Below are 19,313 nucleotides of genomic sequence, written 5' to 3' on the forward strand. Positions count from 1 at the left end.
AAGCCAGCAAATTCAGATCTTATTCCTGCCTAATATTTGTTTGCGATGTCAAGTTTAAATAAAAAACAGAAAGGGTTTGAGACTGAGTGTTTGTAACAAACCATTTACTGGATTTAGACTGCGTTTGTATATTGCTCTTCCTACAGTTGTTAGAATGACATTTCAGCGCCACAGAAGCGGACAGCGACGCTTTAAAATTTTTTAAAAAGGAGCCAAACGTCTTTCATTTACTGCAAGCATTTTCACCCAATTCATAAAAAAACAAAGTGTTTTAATAAGAAGACAACTTTAATATTGTAGTTGTCAAAGCTTATTTACTCGCATGAAGATTAATGATAACGTGGATATTCTACCATCCCGTTATTCCTTTCACAAACTGTTACTTATTCATATAGAATTTTTCCCCATATGTGGCTGTGTCTTTAAAAGCACTCCTCACCTCCCTTCTTACTGGGTAGCATAGATGAATTGTGTGCACCAATGAATCGTGCAAACATACAAAGGGATCTAGTCCCTCCCCCATGCACACACAGCTCCCGAAACTGTTATATTGCAATGAGCTGGGTGAGGAGAAGCGATGCTCTTAAAAGATTTAAATCAATTTTGTTCTTCTGTGAGGAGATTGCGGATATGTACCTTGGATTAAAATGTTATAGCCATGGATGGTAAATTTCGTTCTTTTGTTTCCTTCTCTGGGAAATAATTATATCGGATCCGGGATGACAAAGACAATAGGATACCGAGACTGGAGATGGCAGGTGCTTTGGTGGCATCTTTTCTTTCTTTTGTGGAGTACAATAGACGGACAAACTCGTTACAGCATCCCAGAGGAGCTAAAACGGGGATCTGTGGTAGGAAATCTTGCCAAAGATCTGGGTTTGGGACTGTCTGAGATTTTTGACCGTAAGCTGCGCGTTGCTTCTGAGGCTGGTGAGCAGTATTTCAGCGTGGATGCGGGGAAGGGCGAGCTCGTGGTGAATGACAGAATAGACAGAGAGGCTTTATGCGGACAAAGCGCCATCTGTGTGTTGACGTTGCAAGTGGTCATTGATAAACCTTTACAGTTGTACCGAGTGGAGGTGGAAATACAAGATATCAATGATAATTGCCCTACATTCCCATCTCCAGAAACAACATTGCAGATAGCAGAGTCGACAGCGGCAGGGGCACGTTTTCCTTTGGAGACCGCGCAAGATCTTGATGTCGGAGTGAATTCAGTGAGATCGTATAGTTTAAATAAAGACGATTTTTTTACTTTAAAGCTTAAAGATGTCTCCGGTGGAAGGAAGGTGCCAGAGTTAGTTCTCTCTAAATCCCTCGACAGAGAAAAAAAGCCTACACATCACCTCCAACTAACAGCTATAGACGGAGGAAACCCGGTGAAATCTGGGATATCTCAGATAACCATAAATGTATTGGACATTAATGACAATTTCCCCGTTTTTGAGAAAAATGTTTACAAAGTCTCTGTAAGCGAAAATAGTGTGCAGGGTACACCCATTATTAAACTGATAGCAAAGGATATTGATGAGGGTCTCAATGGAGAAATTGAGTATTCATTTGGGGGGCACACACCAGACAGTATCTTGTCTTTGTTTGATATTGATTTATTAACCGGGGAAATTAGTCTGACAGAGAGTTTAGATTTCGAATCAAATGCTAATTATGAAATAGATGTTTCCGCTAGAGACAAAGGGACTCCGAGAATGGAGGGGCATTGCTCTCTCCATATTGAAGTATTAGATGTTAACGATAATGCTCCAAATATATTTCTGACCTCCCAACCTAACCCTGTGCCTGAGGATGCACCAAGTGGGACTGTAGTAGCGTTAATCAGTGCAAGAGACATGGATTCCGGTGACAATGGTAAAGTGACACTGCAGCTCCTTAAGGGCTCTCTTTTTAAACTGAAACCCTCTTTTTCTAATAATTATGCACTGGTTACCAGTGGTCCTTTAGACCGAGAGAGTTCCTCAGAGTATAATATAGAAATAACAGCTACTGATTTAGGGTCCCCTCCTCTGTCGACAAAAAAGACTATTAATGTCACTATCACTGATGTGAATGACAATGCTCCTGTATTCACTCAGAAAACCTATAATGTGTATTTAAAAGAGAATGGAGTACCAGGCTCTATCCTGTACTCAGTATCAGCATCTGACCTGGATTTTGGTGAAAACGCAAAGGTCTCTTACTCTATACTGGACTCTAAAGTGCAGGACGTTTCTGTCTCATCGTATGTTTACATTAACTCGGATAACGGCAGCATCTACAGCATGCACTCGTTTGACTATGAGAAACTGAAGGTGTTTCAGATTCAGGTCCAGGCAAAGGATCAGGGCTCTCCGTCTCTCAGCAGCAACGCCACTGTCCATGTTTTTATCCTGGACCAGAACGACAATGCTCCCGCTGTTATTTACCCCTCCTCCGCTGCCATGGGCTCCCTCTCTCATCAGAGGATGCCTCGCTCCGCGAAAGCGGGTCACCTGGTTACCAAGGTGACGGCCGTGGACGCTGACTCTGGCCATAACGCCTGGATCTCCTACAGACTGGCGGAGGCCACCGACGCCTCTCTCTTCACTGTCAATCTGTACACAGGGGAGGTGAGGACTAAACGCCCTGTGTCCGAGCAGGACGACTCCTCTCAGAGGCTGCTTATAGAGATCAAGGACGACGGGGAACCGGTCCAGTCCTCGACAGTCACGGTGTCCATCATACTGGAGGACGGCCTCCATGAGCCCATCTCAGACCTCCGACATAAAGCGGCCGAGCCCAGCAAGAAAACTGGGAGAATCACCCTTTATTTGATTCTCTCTCTGGCCTCGGTGTCCGTGCTGTCTCTGGTCACTTTCCTCATCTTAACGGTTAAATGCATCAGGAACAGCAGGAGCAGCAGCACGTGCTGCATGAGACGGACCGACTTTGATGATTACAAGAACCCAAACAGAAACCTGCAAATTCAGCTCAACACTGATGGACCTATAAAGTACGTGGAGGTCCTGGGAGGAGACATGCTGTCTCAGAGTCAGTCCTTCAGGTCCTGTATGTCTCCAATGTCAGAGTACAGCGATTTCACTCTGATTAAACCCAGCAGCACCACAGACTTTAAGGAGGTGATCAGTGTTCTGGATGCTTCTTTGCCCGACAGCACCTGGACCTTTGAGAGCCAGCAGGTGAGGCGAAAATTGACGAAATAACCTGCACACACTTTTCATTATTGCTGTCATACATTTCTGAATTAATCCTTTAAAAATATATATAATTTTAAATGAAAATTTAACATCAAATTGGTTTCAAGTGACAGCAGTAATTTATTTTTCGTGTGTTTTGACTCTAGTATTATTAGGGGAGAATAAATTGATACTATTGAACTGTTTTGCCTGCCTTTTTTGGCTTAAAAAAAAGCTATTTAAAATATTGTTTAGAATAAGATTGTCGGAATTGCATCTAAAAATCTTATTAACTGTTTTTTTACCAAAGCATGAGCTCGAAGGGATTTTTTCATATTCAAAATGTACCTTTTTTAAGCCTACCGACAATATATTTTATTGTATGTTTGTTTTTCTATAACACCAGAGATGTACAATTTGTGAACTGATATTAAGCTGAACTGACAATGCATTTTTATGTGGTCTTAATTCATTGCAGTAATCATTAGAAAACCTTTTGCCCTTTTAAATTAATATTCTTATTTATATTTCTTTTTTATTTATATTTAATTTTCGAGAGAAAATTATCACACAGACCGGACTTGAACCTTCATTTGTACAGCTTCGCTTGTGGCAGTGTGTACTGGTTTCATGAATAGGCTTAGCGCTCTGTGATTGGATATTTAAACTGGATGCTGTGAACCAATAGCATACAGAACTGTACAAAGAGATCTACTCTATCCCCCATTTACTCACATCACAGTAACCCTCACTGTGCTCGGAGGTGGAGAGGACATGCGCTTATCCAATGGCGTCCGGAATATATATTTTGTTACAAATAGCTTAAGGATTTTTCTATACAGTATCCATTCTGGTGATGGCTTTATATGCTGGGCTCTGTCGATGAATATTTGGATGGGAAATAATATATTCTAACGGACTAAGGATGACAAAGAGAATAGGATACCGAGACTGGAGATGGCAGGCGTTTTGGTGGCATCATTTCTTTCTCTTGTGGAGTACAATAGACGCACAGACTCGTTACAGCATACCAGAAGAACTAAAACAGGGCTCTGTGGTAGGAAATCTAGCCAAAGACCTGGGTTTGGCATTATCTGAAATTTATTATCGTAATCTGCGTGTAGCTTCTGAGACTGGTAAGCAGTATTTCAGCGTGGATGCGGGGAAGGGCGAGCTCGTGGTGAATGACAGAATAGACAGAGAGGTTTTATGTGGACAAAGCGCCATCTGTGTGTTACCTTTACAAATTGTAACAGAGAATCCCTTGCAGCTGCATCGTATAGAAATAGAAGTAAGGGACATAAATGACAATTCTCCGGTTTTTATAACCGAGGAGAAATATTTAAAGATAGCAGAATCTACTGCCACAGGCATTCGCTTCCCTTTAGACATCGCGCAGGATCAGGACGTTGGAAGTAATTCCGTTAAATCGTACACATTAAGTAAAAACGAGTGTTTTAGTTTGAAACTGAAAGAGTTGTCTGGCGACCGACAGGTTCCGGAGCTGGTCCTAGAGAAACCGCTTGACAGAGAGAAGCAAAGTGTACATCAGCTATTACTGACAGCGTTAGATGGAGGTAATCCTGTAAAAACTGGAACGACAAAAATCGTAGTTACTGTACTTGACATCAACGACAATGTTCCTGTTTTTAAAAAAGCTTTGTATAATGTATCAGTACATGAAAATATTGTTTCTGGTTCTGTACTCGTTAAAGTTGAAGCAGCAGACGCGGACGAGGGCGTTAATGGAGCGATTCAATACGCATTTGCTGAACACACATCAGAATCACTGTTATCTGTTTTTCAATTGAATCCAGACACAGGGGAAATTTCCTTGATAGGGCCTTTAGATTATGAAAGCAATACAGTGCATGAAATACGTATTACTGCAAAAGACAAAGGTGTTCCTGAGATGGAAGGTCACTGCCGCGTGCAAATAGTTGTCATAGACATGAATGATAATGCTCCAGAAATAGTGTTGACTTCAAAACCAAACCCAGTACGCGAGGATGCACCAAAAGGCACTGTTGTAGCATTAATCAGTGCACGAGACCTCGACTCTGGTAATAATGGAAAAGTTTCATTAGAATTAAAAAGTGGGCCTCCATTCACTTTGAAACCTTCATTTTCTGACAACTACGCACTCATTACAAGTGGTGCTTTAGACAGAGAACGTTTTTCAGAATATAATATTGAAATTACAGCCACTGATTCAGGCTCACCTCCCTTGACCAGTAAGAAATCTGTGATTGTCACTATCACTGATGTGAATGACAACCCTCCAATATTTGGTCAGCCTTCCTATAATGTGTATTTAAAAGAGAATGGAGTACCAGGCTCTATCCTGTACTCAGTATCAGCATCTGACCTGGATTTCGGTGAAAACGCAAAGGTCTCTTACTCTATACTGGACTCTAAAGTGCAGGACGTTTCTGTCTCATCGTATGTTTACATTAACTCAGATAACGGCAGCATCTACAGCATGCACTCGTTTGACTATGAGAAACTGAAGGTGTTTCAGATTCAGGTCCAGGCAAAGGATCAGGGCTCTCCGTCTCTCAGCAGCAACGCCACTGTCCATGTTTTTATCCTGGACCAGAACGACAATGCCCCCGCTGTTATTTACCCCTCCTCCGCTGCCATGGGCTCCCTCTCTCATCAGAGGATGCCTCGCTCCGCGAAAGCGGGTCACCTGGTTACCAAGGTGACGGCCGTGGACGCTGACTCGGGCCATAACGCCTGGATCTCCTACAGACTGGCGGAGGCCACAGACGCCTCTCTCTTCACTGTCAATCTGTACACAGGGGAGGTGAGGACTAAACGCGCTGTGTCCGAGCAGGACGACTCCTCTCAGAGGCTGCTTATAGAGATCAAGGACGACGGGGAACCGATCCAGTCCTCCACAGTCACGGTGTCCATCATACTGGAGGACGGTCTCCATGAGCCCATCTCAGACCTCCGACATAAAGCGGCCGAGCCCAGCAAGAAAACTGGGAGAATCACCCTTTATTTGATTCTCTCTCTGGCCTCGGTGTCCGTGCTGTCTCTGGTCACTTTCCTCATCTTAACGGTTAAATGCATCAGGAACAGCAGGAGCAGCAGCACGTGCTGCATGAGACGGACCGACTCTGATGATTACAAGAACCCCAACAGAAACCTGCAAATTCAGCTCAACACTGATGGACCTATAAAATACGTGGAGGTCCTGGGAGGAGACATGCTGTCTCAGAGTCAGTCCTTCAGGTCCTGTATGTCTCCAATGTCAGAGTACAGCGATTTCACTCTGATTAAACCCAGCAGCACCACAGACTTTAAGGAGGTGATCAGTGTCCTGGATGCGTCTTTGCCCGACAGCACCTGGACCTTTGAGAGCCAGCAGGTGAGGACAAAAAAACAGTAGATCTAAGCTAAATGTTTTAGATCATTATTATTCTTATCGTCGTTTTTAAGTCACTTTGAAAAATCAGCGGTGTTCATTAAATTCTTGAAATGTTGCTTTTTTTGCACAGTGCAGATATTCTTTTTCAGTATAGATTTTTTTCTATTAGCATTATTAAAACTGTGGTATTGAATCGGAATTTATTGCAACGTATCTTCCCGTTAAGGGTTATTACTATTGTCCTTTTAACTCGTGATCCATTAGCATTAAAACGCGCGTTCCCATTTCAATCGAAAACCACTTAATTTACTTTCCTGTCTGAATCACCCTAAAATAATAACGCCCTTTCAAAAAATGTTGTGGGTTTTTTGTTTGTTGGTTTGTTTTTTGTTTTTGCGTCTGTATATTTTTTTACTTCCACTCAGTCGAGATTTTCTTTCCATGAGTACTCTCTGATGATCTTGAAATATTCGCAATTGTTTCATTTTTCTCAGACGTCTTTCTACTGTGATAGAAAATATCACAAACACCGAAAACGTAATGATGGCAACATACTTAAAGAATCAGATTATTTCTTATCACGATCTAGTTCGTTTGATAACGTTCTCTTCTCTCTGTGACAGCAGTACACAATAATTTAATGTAAAGTATTTTTTTTCTTTTACTTTGGAAACAGGGCATTTTTCGTGTCTTTCCACTCTATTGTGCTTGTATAACACCAATTTGTATTCCCCTCTCTTGTTTGTATTGTGAGAGAGGTGGTGCAAAACCCTAACAGCTATGTTAGTGCTCCGTCATTGGATAGTATAGATGAATGCTCTGAACCAATAGCATACAGATCTCTACAAAGAGATCTAATCCATCCCCCATTCAGTCGCATCACAGTAACTGGCACAATGCTCCGAGATGGAGGTGGAGAGGAGATGTGCGTATACACAGATGTCCATAATTTAGACCTTTGTTATTAACGTGCATTCGTGGATTGATCTCTAGCATCATATTCATTCTGGCGCTGGAATTATTGTCGAGGTGGTTATGTGAACAATATATCGATGGGAAATAACACATCCTAACGGATCGGGAATGACAAAGAGAATCAGACACCGAGACTGGAGATGGCTGGCTCTTTGGTGGCATCATTTCTTCGCTTTGTGGAGTACAATATACGGACAGACTCGTTACAGTATCCCAGAAGAATTAAAACAGGGCTCTGTGGTAGGAAATCTAGCCAAAGATCTGGGTTTGGGACTGTCAGACATTTTTGACCGTAAGCTCCGCGTCGCTTCTGAGGCTGGTAAGCAGTATTTCAGCGTGGATACGGGGAAGGGCGAGCTGGTGGTGAATGACAGAATAGACAGAGAGGCTTTATGTGGACAAAGCGCCAGCTGTGTGTTGCCTCTTCAAGTAGTAATAGAGAATCCACTACATCTATATCGTATAGAAGTGGAAATTAGAGACGTCAATGACAATGCACCGAAATTCCTTAGCAAAGAAAAACATTTGAAAATTGCGGAGTTGACAGCGGTGGGTGCGCGCTACCCTTTGGAGACAGCACAAGACCTCGATGTGGGTATTAATTCCCTAAAATCATACAGTCTTAGCAAAGACGAATGCTTTAGTTTAAAAATTAAAGAACTTGCAAATGGCAGAAAAGTACCGGAGCTTGTACTGGAAAAAACGCTTGACAGAGAAAAACAAGGTATTCATCAATTACTGTTAACAGCATTAGACGGAGGGAATCCTGTCAAAACGGGAACATCAAAGATCACAGTGACCGTTCTAGACAATAATGACAATGTTCCTGTTTTCAAAAAAACGTTATATAAAATTACGGTGCCTGAAAGCAGTCAAAGTGGCTTAATGCTCGCAAAGGTAGAAGCAACTGACCAAGACGAGGGTGTGAATGGAGAAATTGAATATTCATTTGCTGACCATACACCAGAGATGTTGCGCTCTATTTTTCAGATCAACTCTGCAACAGGAGAAATTTTCCTTAAAGGAAAATTAGATTATGAAAACTTTGCAACTCACGAGTTAGATATTAGTGCAAAAGATAAAGGAATTCCTGAAATGGAAGGTCACTGTCGCGTACAGGTAGAGGTAATAGATATAAATGATAACGCTCCAGAAATTGTTCTGACTTCAAAACCGAGCCCAGTACCAGAAGATGCACCAAGTGGTACAGTAGTGGCTCTGCTTACAGCTCGAGACCTTGACTCCGGTGACAATGGTAAAGTGACATTAGGGCTCCCAAAGGGCTCTCCTTTTAAACTGAAACCCTCTTTTTCTAACAATTACGCACTCGTTACTGGACGTAATTTAGACCGGGAGACATTCTCGGAGTATAATATCGAGATTACAGCCACTGACTCAGGCTCACCCTCTCTATCATCTAAGAAGACTATTAATGTCACTATCACTGATGTAAACGACAACCCCCCTGTGTTCTCACAGCCCTCTTATAATGTGTATTTAAAAGAGAATGGAGTACCAGGTTCTATCCTGTTCTCAGTATCAGCATCTGACCTGGATTTCGGCGAAAACGCAAAGGTCTCTTACTCTATACTGGACTCTAAAGTGCAGGACGTTTCTGTCTCATCGTATGTTTACATTAACTCAGATAACGGCAGCATCTACAGCATGCACTCGTTTGACTATGAGAAACTGAAGGTGTTTCAGATTCAGGTCCAGGCAAAGGATCAGGGCTCTCCGTCTCTCAGCAGCAACGCCACTGTCCATGTTTTTATCCTGGACCAGAACGACAATGCCCCCGCGGTTATTTACCCCTCCTCCGCTGCCATGGGCTCCCTCTCTCATCAGAGGATGCCTCGCTCCGCGAAAGCGGGTCACCTGGTTACCAAGGTGACGGCCGTGGACGCTGACTCGGGCCATAACGCCTGGATCTCCTACAGACTGGCGGAGGCCACAGACGCCTCTCTCTTCACTGTCAATCTGTACACAGGGGAGGTGAGGACTAAACGCGCTGTGTCCGAGCAGGACGACTCCTCTCAGAGGCTGCTTATAGAGATCAAGGACGACGGGGAACCGATCCAGTCCTCCACAGTCACGGTGTCCATCATACTGGAGGACGGCCTCCATGAGCCCATCTCAGACCTCCGACATAAAGCGGCCGAGCCCAGCAAGAAAACTGGGAGAATCACCCTTTATTTGATTCTCTCTCTGGCCTCGGTGTCCGTGCTGTCTCTGGTCACTTTCCTCATCTTAACAGTTAAATGCATCAGGAACAGCAGGAGCAGCAGCACGTGCTGCATGAGACGGACCGACTCTGATGATTACAAGAACCCCAACAGAAACCTGCAAATTCAGCTCAACACTGATGGACCTATAAAATACGTGGAGGTCCTGGGAGGAGACATGCTGTCTCAGAGTCAGTCCTTCAGGTCCTGTATGTCTCCAATGTCAGAGTACAGCGATTTCACTCTGATCAAACCCAGCAGCACCACAGACTTTAAGGAAGTGATCAGTGTTCTGGATGCGTCTTTACCCGACAGCACCTGGACCTTTGAGAGCCAGCAGGTGAGCATAGAGTATTAAAAGATGTGACAAATAAAACTAAATTTCAAATATCACTGATTGTGCTCCAGCAGAATTAAAATTATTGCTTTTTTGTGTGAAATCATAACGAGAACTCAAAATCGACTCCAATTATAAATAGCTTGTTATGTATTTAAGTTAAAGCACTAAATCTACATTTATTTTTAAATATCCGATCACTTAACTTTTAAGTTATTTCCATAAGTTGTGGTCCTCGGCTGGTTTTATCATTCACCACTGTGTGTCTGATAGTGTGCAGGTTTTCGAGTTGACCGTTTCAGCACCACTCAAGTGGACAGCGACTCCCACATGGGTCACGCTAATCGATTTTGAAATAAAAAAAAATTGACATTTCCTCAAGACGGTAACAAATAACAATATCTAAACATTTATATAACATATTTATCTGTTAGTAGATGTTTTATCTTTGTTTTGTTTTACATTTTCCAGAATTATTTATCTTCCCACAGACATCCTAAATTTGTCTCAATAAATCGAATGTTGTGACTAATATGTTCTATGATGAAAATACTGTGATGATATAAGGAGTTTCGGGTGTTTTCAAACCTTTTATCAAGGCAGTGCAAAAGCCTTATTGTGTCTTTAACGATGCTGCACCGTTGCCTTCTCATTGGATGTCAGCGATGGATGCTGTGCACCAATAGCATTTAGAACTGTACAAAGAGATCTACTCTCTCCCCCATGCAGCTTCAGCCATCACAATGCTCAGAGAGGATAGAGAGCAGGCAAATGGTTCATACACTTGGAGTATAAGGTTAAACCTTAATCCTATCTTTAGCTATAAAAACGTATTATTCCAATGGGATATGTCGCGCTTTTGGAATACGGATTTTTGCTTTATGGGCTCCGTTCTTTGTGGATATTGTGTTTTTTGTTAAATCAGGGATGACAAAGAGAAAGGAATATCGAGACTGGAGATGGCAGGCGCTTTGGTGGCATCATTTCTTCCTCTTGTGGACTACAGTAAACGCACAGACTCGTTACAGCATCCAAGAGGAGCTAAAACAGGGCTCTGTGGTAGGAAATCTTGCCAAAGATCTGGGTTTGGGACTTTCGGACATTTATGACCGTAAATTGCGCGTTGCATCTGAGGCTGGAGAGCAGTATTTGAGCGTGGATGCGGGGAAGGGCGAGCTCGTGGTGAATGACAGAATAGACAGAGAGGCTTTATGTGGACAAAGCGCCAGCTGTGTGTTGCCTTTGCAGGTGGTCATTGAAGATCCGTTACAGTTACATCGAATTGAGGTGGAAATACGAGATATTAATGACAACTCTCCACGTTTTCTTTCAAATGATTTGTCTTTGAACATAGCCGAGTCAGCAGCAGTGGGACTACGCTTTCCTTTGGAGAGCGCATCTGACCCAGACGTTGGAAGCAATTCCCTTAAATCATACACTCTCAGTAAAAATGAATGTTGTTCCCTTAGAATAAAAGAAATCGAGGGTGGGAAGACCGTCCCGGAACTTGTATTAGAAAAGCCTCTAGATCGAGAGAAAAAATCAGTCCACAAAATATTACTAACAGCATTAGATGGGGGGAATCCAGTAAGATCCGGAACCACACAAATAACCATAAGCGTTCTTGACAATAATGACAATATTCCGGTTTTTGAAAAGAATCTTTATAAAGTGTCCCTGGGTGAAAAAAGTGTACAAGGAACTGTTGTTATTCAGCCCAAAGCGTCAGATGCAGATGAAGGTTTAAATGGCGAAATAACATTCTCGTTTGGGTCTCGGACGCCAGACTCGGTGTTGTCGATCTTTGATATTAACCCTACAACCGGTGAAATCATTCTGAAAGGGGAGTTAGATTATGAAACTGCCAAGTCATATGATATTGATGTGACTGCAAAAGATAAAGGTAGTCCTCAGATGGAGGGTCACTGTCGCGTGCAGGTTGATATTACTGATTTCAATGATAATGTTCCCGAAATAGTTTTCACTTCTCAGCCCAAGCCATTGCGTGAAGACGCACCAAGTGGGACAGTTGTGGCTTTGATCAGTGCGCGGGACCTTGACTCTGCTGATAACGGTAAAGTAACGTTGCAAATTACCAAGGGCCCTCCCTTTGCTTTGAAACCTTCGTTTTCTAATAATTATGCGCTGGTTACCAGTGGGACTTTAGACAGAGAACGATTTTCAGAATATAATATTGAAATCACAGCCACTGATTCTGGCTCTCCTGCCTTGATCAGTAAAAAAAATATACCTGTTATTATCACTGATGTGAATGATAACCCTCCTGTATTCACTCAACGAAATTATAATGTCTATTTAAAAGAGAATGGAGTACCAGGTTCTATCCTGTACTCAGTATCAGCATCTGACCTGGATTTTGGTGAAAACGCAAAGGTCTCTTACTCTATACTGGATTCTAAAGTGCAGGACGTTTCTGTCTCATCGTATGTTTACATTAACTCAGATAACGGCAGCATCTACAGCATGCACTCGTTTGACTATGAGAAACTGAAGGTGTTTCAGATTCAGGTCCAGGCAAAGGATCAGGGCTCTCCGTCTCTCAGCAGCAACGCCACTGTCCATGTTTTTATCCTGGACCAGAACGACAATGCCCCCGCTGTTATTTACCCCTCCTCCGCTGCCATGGGCTCCCTCTCTCATCAGCGGATGCCTCGCTCCGCGAAAGCGGGTCACCTGGTTACCAAGGTGACGGCCGTGGACGCTGACTCGGGCCATAACGCCTGGATCTCCTACAGACTGGTGGAGGCCACAGACGCCTCTCTCTTCACTGTCAATCTGTACACAGGGGAGGTGAGGACTAAACGCGCTGTGTCCGAGCAGGACGACTCCTCTCAGAGGCTGCTTATAGAGATCAAGGACGACGGGGAACCGATCCAGTCCTCCACAGTCACGGTGACCATCATCCTGGAGGACGGCCTCCATGAGCCCATCTCAGACCTCCGACATAAAGCGGCCGAGCCCAGCAAGAAAACTGGGAGAATCACCCTTTATTTGATTCTCTCTCTGGCCTCGGTGTCCGTACTGTCTCTGGTCACTTTCCTCATCTTAACGGTTAAATGCATCAGGAACAGCAGGAGCAGCAGCACGTGCTGCATGAGACGGACCGACTCTGATGATTACAAGAACCCCAACAGAAACCTGCAGATTCAGCTCAACACTGATGGACCTATAAAGTACGTGGAGGTCCTGGGAGGAGACATGCTGTCTCAGAGTCAGTCCTTCAGGTCCTGTATGTCTCCAATGTCAGAGTACAGCGATTTCACTCTGATTAAACCCAGCAGCACCACAGACTTTAAGGAGGTGATCAGTGTTCTGGATGCTTCTTTACCCGACAGCACCTGGACCTTTGAGAGCCAGCAGGTGAGAACAAAATCCGAAGGGAACTCAGTAAAATTATATCCCTTACCCTGAATTTAAAATTAACGTATCCTGATTTTTTTTTAATCCTGATTTTCATTTTGCAGTTCCTTGCTTGATTATGTCTAGCAATGAGTGTAGTGCAACAAGTTCTCCTGCTCGCAGTTTTTTGTTTCTACACTTTCTTGTTTGATTATCACTATGGAATGTAGTAACTGTAACAAATCCGGGTATATATTTAATTAAGTGATAATATACATAATCGCTTTCACTCTCTCTACCATGCACTGCGTGTGTGTTTGTGTGGTACTACTATAATGGTAAAAGAAAAATTTTACCACTACTATTGGTTTCAATTTATTATTGCATATCTTTTTTTCCCCAAAAAATGTTATCAGTTTCATGTTTTTTCTTACTTTAAAAAGACACTAGTTTTCATAGAATTAAGACAAACTTACAATTCAGTTGCAACAATTATTTTTAATTCACTCTTGATATATGTTTTTCAGCGTTTTCAATAAGTATAATCAGTTCTTAGTTTTCGGTCTTTATGTTAATGAGGCGTATCAAATATAGAAATCCTCTCTAATTCAAATTGCCAGGATCTTCAAAATGCCTGCCGTGTGTCGTTTTATAGTTTTAAAAAATGTGTATTTATTTGATTTGTTTTTTATTTGTCTAGAATTACTGAGCTTTACAATGAAGCCTGTTTTTAACCTTTGATCTTCTTCTGATAAACTGCATTGTTTTGGGAAAATCCGGTTTGGAAACCACGCCCCCATGCGGGCGCAAACAGCATTGCGTTAAATGACATAAGGCTGATACGCCACTGTTTTGACAATGAGAACTCTCTAAGAAAACCACGTGGGGGGATTTTTCTATATAAAGATGACTTATCCTTTGCATTTGTGACTTCGATCTCCGTTATACGTTTTAACAGACTCTTGGCGTGCTGTGTTGTCTTTCGGTGTAATCTCAAACTTATGAAACCAATGTTTTTTCGAGTTGATACTCGTATGTGGAAGTGAAGTCACTAAAAAGTTTTCGGTGCGTGTGTGAGAGAGAGATGACAACACTGATCCAACCCTGTCTTCCAATGAGAGGGAAGGCCTGATTTGCCTCTCTCCGCCCATGAGGGGAATCAGGCGGAGGAGACACAAGCAGAGAGTGGAGGCAGAAAAAAACTTTTCGCTCTCGTTTATTTTTTATTTTTTCTTTAAAGACGGCCGTCATGGTCACATCAAAACATCCCATCGCCCTTTTTCTAAAATGGAAATGTTTAGGAGTGTGGACGTCGCGTTTTAATTCTATCATGGATACGCTACAGTGAAAGAAGTTAGAAACGTTGCCGTTCCCTGATCCTCGGAGCGCAGTACAATGGACTCCGCGCAGACAAAGTACTCGGGAGGAGGGAGGCTGTGGAGGGTTTACTTTTATCTAGCATGGGTCTCCTGTGCGTCCGCTCAGCTCAGCTATTCCGTATCGGAGGAACTAAATCCAGGCTCTGTCGTGGGGAATATCGCTAAAGACTTGACTCTCACTGCTCAGCGGATTGTTCAGAGGAGGCTGCGGGTGGTCTCCGAATCATCAGTGCAGTACTTTGAGGTGAAGCAGACGACCGGCGATTTGATTATTAAACAAAAAATTGACAGAGAGAATCTGTGCGATTTAAGTTCAGCGTGTTCACTACACCTTCAAATACTTATGGATGATCCTTTAGAGATCCATCGCGTCGTGGTGAACGTTCTGGATGTGAATGACAATGCGCCGCAGTTTTCAACCACTAACATTTCTTTGGAGATTTCTGAGGCGGCCGCACCTGGCACACAATTTCGTTTGGAGAGCGCGCACGACCCTGACGTGGGTACCAACTCGTTACGCACGTATCATCTCGCATCAAATGACTTCTTTACTTTGAATGTGGAAACTAAAAGTGACGGCCGCAAGTTTCCAGAGCTAGTGGTGGATAAAGCTTTGGACAGAGAGAGGCAGGCCTCGTTTCGCCTGCTGCTCACTGCTGTGGATGGGGGTCAGCCAGAGAAATCTGGCTCAACACTTCTGCTCATTGACATTCTGGACGTAAATGACAATGCGCCCGTCTTTGACGAACCTGTAAAGAAAGTTACACTATTAGAAAATGCTGCACTGGGCACTTTAGTAACGAAAGTAAACGCCACAGACGCCGATTCGGGTAGCAACGGGGACATATCGTATCTTTTTAGTAAATACACACCACAGCACGTTCTCAATCTATTCACTGTGGATTCTAAAAGCGGGGAAATCCGTGTAAAGGGTGTTGTGGATTATGAGGAGATGAATGCATATCACATAACAGTGCAGGCCAGAGATGGTGGCTCTCCCGCTATGGAGGGCTCCTGTAACGTCATTGTGACCATCACTGACGTGAATGACAATGCACCAGAGGTGAAACTGGTGTCACTGACTGAGTCTATCAGAGAGGACTCAGCACCGGGGACCGCTATAGCGTTCATAAACACACGGGACCCAGACCCTGGTCTGAATGGAAATGTTAAGCTGACTATCACGCCAGGTTTACCATTCAAACTCATGTCAACTTTTGACATGAGTTACCGCCTGGTCACAGCTGGCAACCTGGACCGTGAGACTGTCCCAGAGTACTCAGTTATCATCAAGGCCACTGATGCTGGTTCCCCTCCCCTTTCATCACAAATCAACTTTGTGGTGAAGGTGTCTGATGTAAATGACAATGCCCCCACCTTCTCTCAGCCTTCATACTCTGTGGACATCTCAGAAAACAACGCTCCCAGTTCCCCCATCGCTGTCGTTTCTGCCACTGACCCAGACCTTGGTGAAAATGCACAGGTCTCTTATTCAATCCTTACAAGCATGGTGCAGGGCTCACCCATATCTTCTTATGTCTACATCAACCCGAAGAGCGGTCACATCTACAGCATGCGCTCTCTGGATCATGAACAGCTTAAAGCTTTCCGTATTGAGGTGCAGGCTGAGGATGCTGGAGTGCCCCCACGGACATCCAACGTCACTGTGCACGTGTTTGTTGTGGATGTGAATGACAATGCACCAGTGATTGTACACCCCTCCTACTCAAAAGATAAAAGATTAGAGTTCACTGTGGCCCCATCTGCCAGTCCAGGGCACCTTATAAATAAACTGGTCGCAGTGGATGCAGACAGTGGGCACAATGCTTGGTTGTTTTACTCAATTGCTCCTGGACCAAATGCTGGTATGTTCCGTATTGGGGCACACACTGGGGACCTCCGCACAGCTCGAAAGTGGGATGAGGAGGAAAGTGGTTCAACTTATGACATTGTGGTCATCATTCAGGATAATGGCGACCCACCCAAGTCCACTTCTGTGAACGTTACAATAACTGTGGATGAGAAGGCACCAGCCAACGATGCTCCGATTATTCCTCACCACATACCTTTCTACCAACGCAATGGGATGCCAGATATCACTTTGTACCTTATCATCTCTCTAGCCTGTGTGTCAGCGGTGTCCTTTATCACATTTGTTGTTCTCATGGTGCGCTGCCTGAGACACCGTGGCCCAGGGCTGGGAGGCTCTGAATGCTGCTGCTATGGTCACCACAGGTCCAGCCGCTACCATCAGAGGCCTAGCAAGGACCTCCACCTGCAGCTCAATACTGATGGACCCATACGATATATGGAGGTTGTGGGAGGTCCCCAAGAGCCACATACACGGACCTATAGGCCCTGCTACTCCACTATATCTAGCCGAAGTGACTTTGTATTTATGAAATCACCCATGCTGAGTCACAACAACACACTCAACATGACGCTCAGCAAGAAGTACCTTATGAACTCAGCCAGTGAGGTGAGAGATTAAGTGGGAGAGTGAGCATATACTTTTTACTATTAACATTAGACTTGTGGAAATGCATAAACATCCCAAAACACGTCTCTGTTTTGTTATACACTGAAAACATCCCCAGTGACTTGCTGTATTTTATCTTTTACTCCATTTGTTTTGTTTTACCCAGAGGACCAGTCTCTCTCTACATGGTGACAGGGCTCTGAGAGTGTTATTGTTTGGTTAGATAGTTTTGTGAAGAGTGAAAAAACATCTTAATATTTAATCTAACCCAAGGGCAAATGTGGTTACTATCTCTGGCTTGAAGCATTTTAAGTGACAGAGAATGCTGCTATCTATGAAGAAGAAAGCTGCAGTTATAAAGGGAAAAGAAGCTAGCTGGAATAGCAAAACAGGGGGAAAGGGGTAAAACATAAGTGCTGTTAACAGATGGAGGGGAGGAGACAACCAGATGAAGATGGGTACTGCAGAGTTGGCTCAGTGAAATGGCTGGAAGATAGAGGGGAACAGGATGACAGAGGGAGAGATGGGGGTGACGGAGGAAAAGAGCCAGGAAAGAAAATGGTAAGATGGGTGGAGGGAGAGAGCCAAAGAATAAAGCAGTAGCTGAAAAACAGGAATTCGTGGGGTCAGTGGCCTGAACCCTGACTTCCTGTTGTCCTCTGAACCTTTGATGATTGGTTCCATGACTCAGCATCACATGAGGTCGCTCTTAGTGATCAGTGGGGAATTCAGTAGAAAAAAAATAGAACGTTTTGTTTTTCATCTTTAATCAATTTATCCTCAGTATTCCTCATCTGGCATTTCACATCTATGTGAGGCTGCTCTGTTATTTTGATAATGATTTTTACCCTTGACTCTATTTAATATTTTTTTAAAAACCCTCATATTTCCACCAACTCTGTTTTATAAAGACTCTGCACAGAATTAGGTTGTCCCTGAGGTCAGCAGCGTACCATCTGTCTCTCTACTCTAGTGACACGTGTGCAACAAGGACAGCAAAGCAAAAGAGATAGAGGGACTGATAACTGGAAAGGAAGGATGGCTTTATGCATGTGTGGCACAGTGACAGACGGCACAGGCTATAAAGCTTTAGAGTACCACTACGGGTGTTTGCGTGCCTGCATGCATGAGATTGTGTGTAAAAAGCATCAGGCAGGAGGAGCCCTCCAGTAGTGTGTAATTTTAGCAGGGCCCTGGGGCCTTAATCCTTCCCACTGCCCCTCTTTGTATCCTTTATTCATTTGCAGTGTGCTCTCTTGGCAAACTCTCTTCAATAATGTGCTTTCACATAAGACTTGGGTTAAAATGACAGTATATTAAAGGATGTGAAGCATTTTGACTCACTGCAAAGTCATAACCCACCTTTTCCCTTTTTTTTTGTTTGTCATTTGCATCAAGATCTGAATGTTACCGTTTAGTATTTCAGTCTTTAAGCTTGTGTGAGTTCATATGGGTTGGCACAAAGTTAGGCCAAGTGTTTTTTGTAAATATGCTTTTTTTTATGGATGACAGAGCTGTGCATGGGACATACTGGTTCATGCGGTTCAGTAAAACTGTCCTCAGAGGTTATGATTAGTTGAGTCATGATGTTTGTTTAAAGGAGAGGAATATCATAGTCAAACACTACTCATTGTGATCCTTTCTTGTGACGGTGCAAATTAAAACAGTATCGAAGTCGGCAGTTTAGATTTGAATACCATGATTTCGACCTTCCTGTTCCCAAATCCAGTTCTCTTTATATTTTTGAGCTTTTATGCACATTACTGTGAGGTAGCTAAGGAATCCAGCCAGGTTCTAATTCACCTGGAGATCCTTCAAAGCTCTTTGGTTCAACTCAGAGATGTAAGGGAAGTAGATTGACCCATTTTTAAATCTTCCAGGTCTAATATGATCGTCTTTCTGTGGGATGAGAAGTCGGGCCCGTAGAGCTGTAATCTGTCTATTCATTGGCAGAATGTCTGGATAGTCTGTCTGACCTTCTCTCTCTCTCGCCATGCTTACGTTTAGCTTGC

General features: G+C 43.4%; 1 protein-coding gene across 3 annotated transcripts in view; it reads left to right on the plus strand.

Annotated features, from left to right (window-relative positions):
- The window catches only part of pcdh2g6 (protocadherin 2 gamma 6), a 32,711-nt gene that overhangs the window by 3,193 nt on the left and 10,205 nt on the right, over positions 1-19,313 (plus strand). For 2 of the 3 annotated variants that reach the window (XM_087850039.1, XM_087850044.1), the window contains exon 2: positions 729-3,173. In XM_087850039.1, coding sequence (XP_087706165.1) covers positions 729-3,173 — 2,445 coding nt within the window. Of the gene's footprint in view, positions 1-728; positions 3,174-14,586; positions 17,302-19,313 lie in introns of those variants that run through there. The other variant, XM_035909920.2, reaches the window with a different exon arrangement.

Source organism: Neolamprologus brichardi, chromosome 2 (genome assembly GCF_056152115.1).
Source record: "Neolamprologus brichardi isolate AB-2024 chromosome 2, ASM5615211v1, whole genome shotgun sequence".
NCBI lineage: Eukaryota > Metazoa > Chordata > Actinopteri > Cichliformes > Cichlidae > Neolamprologus > Neolamprologus brichardi.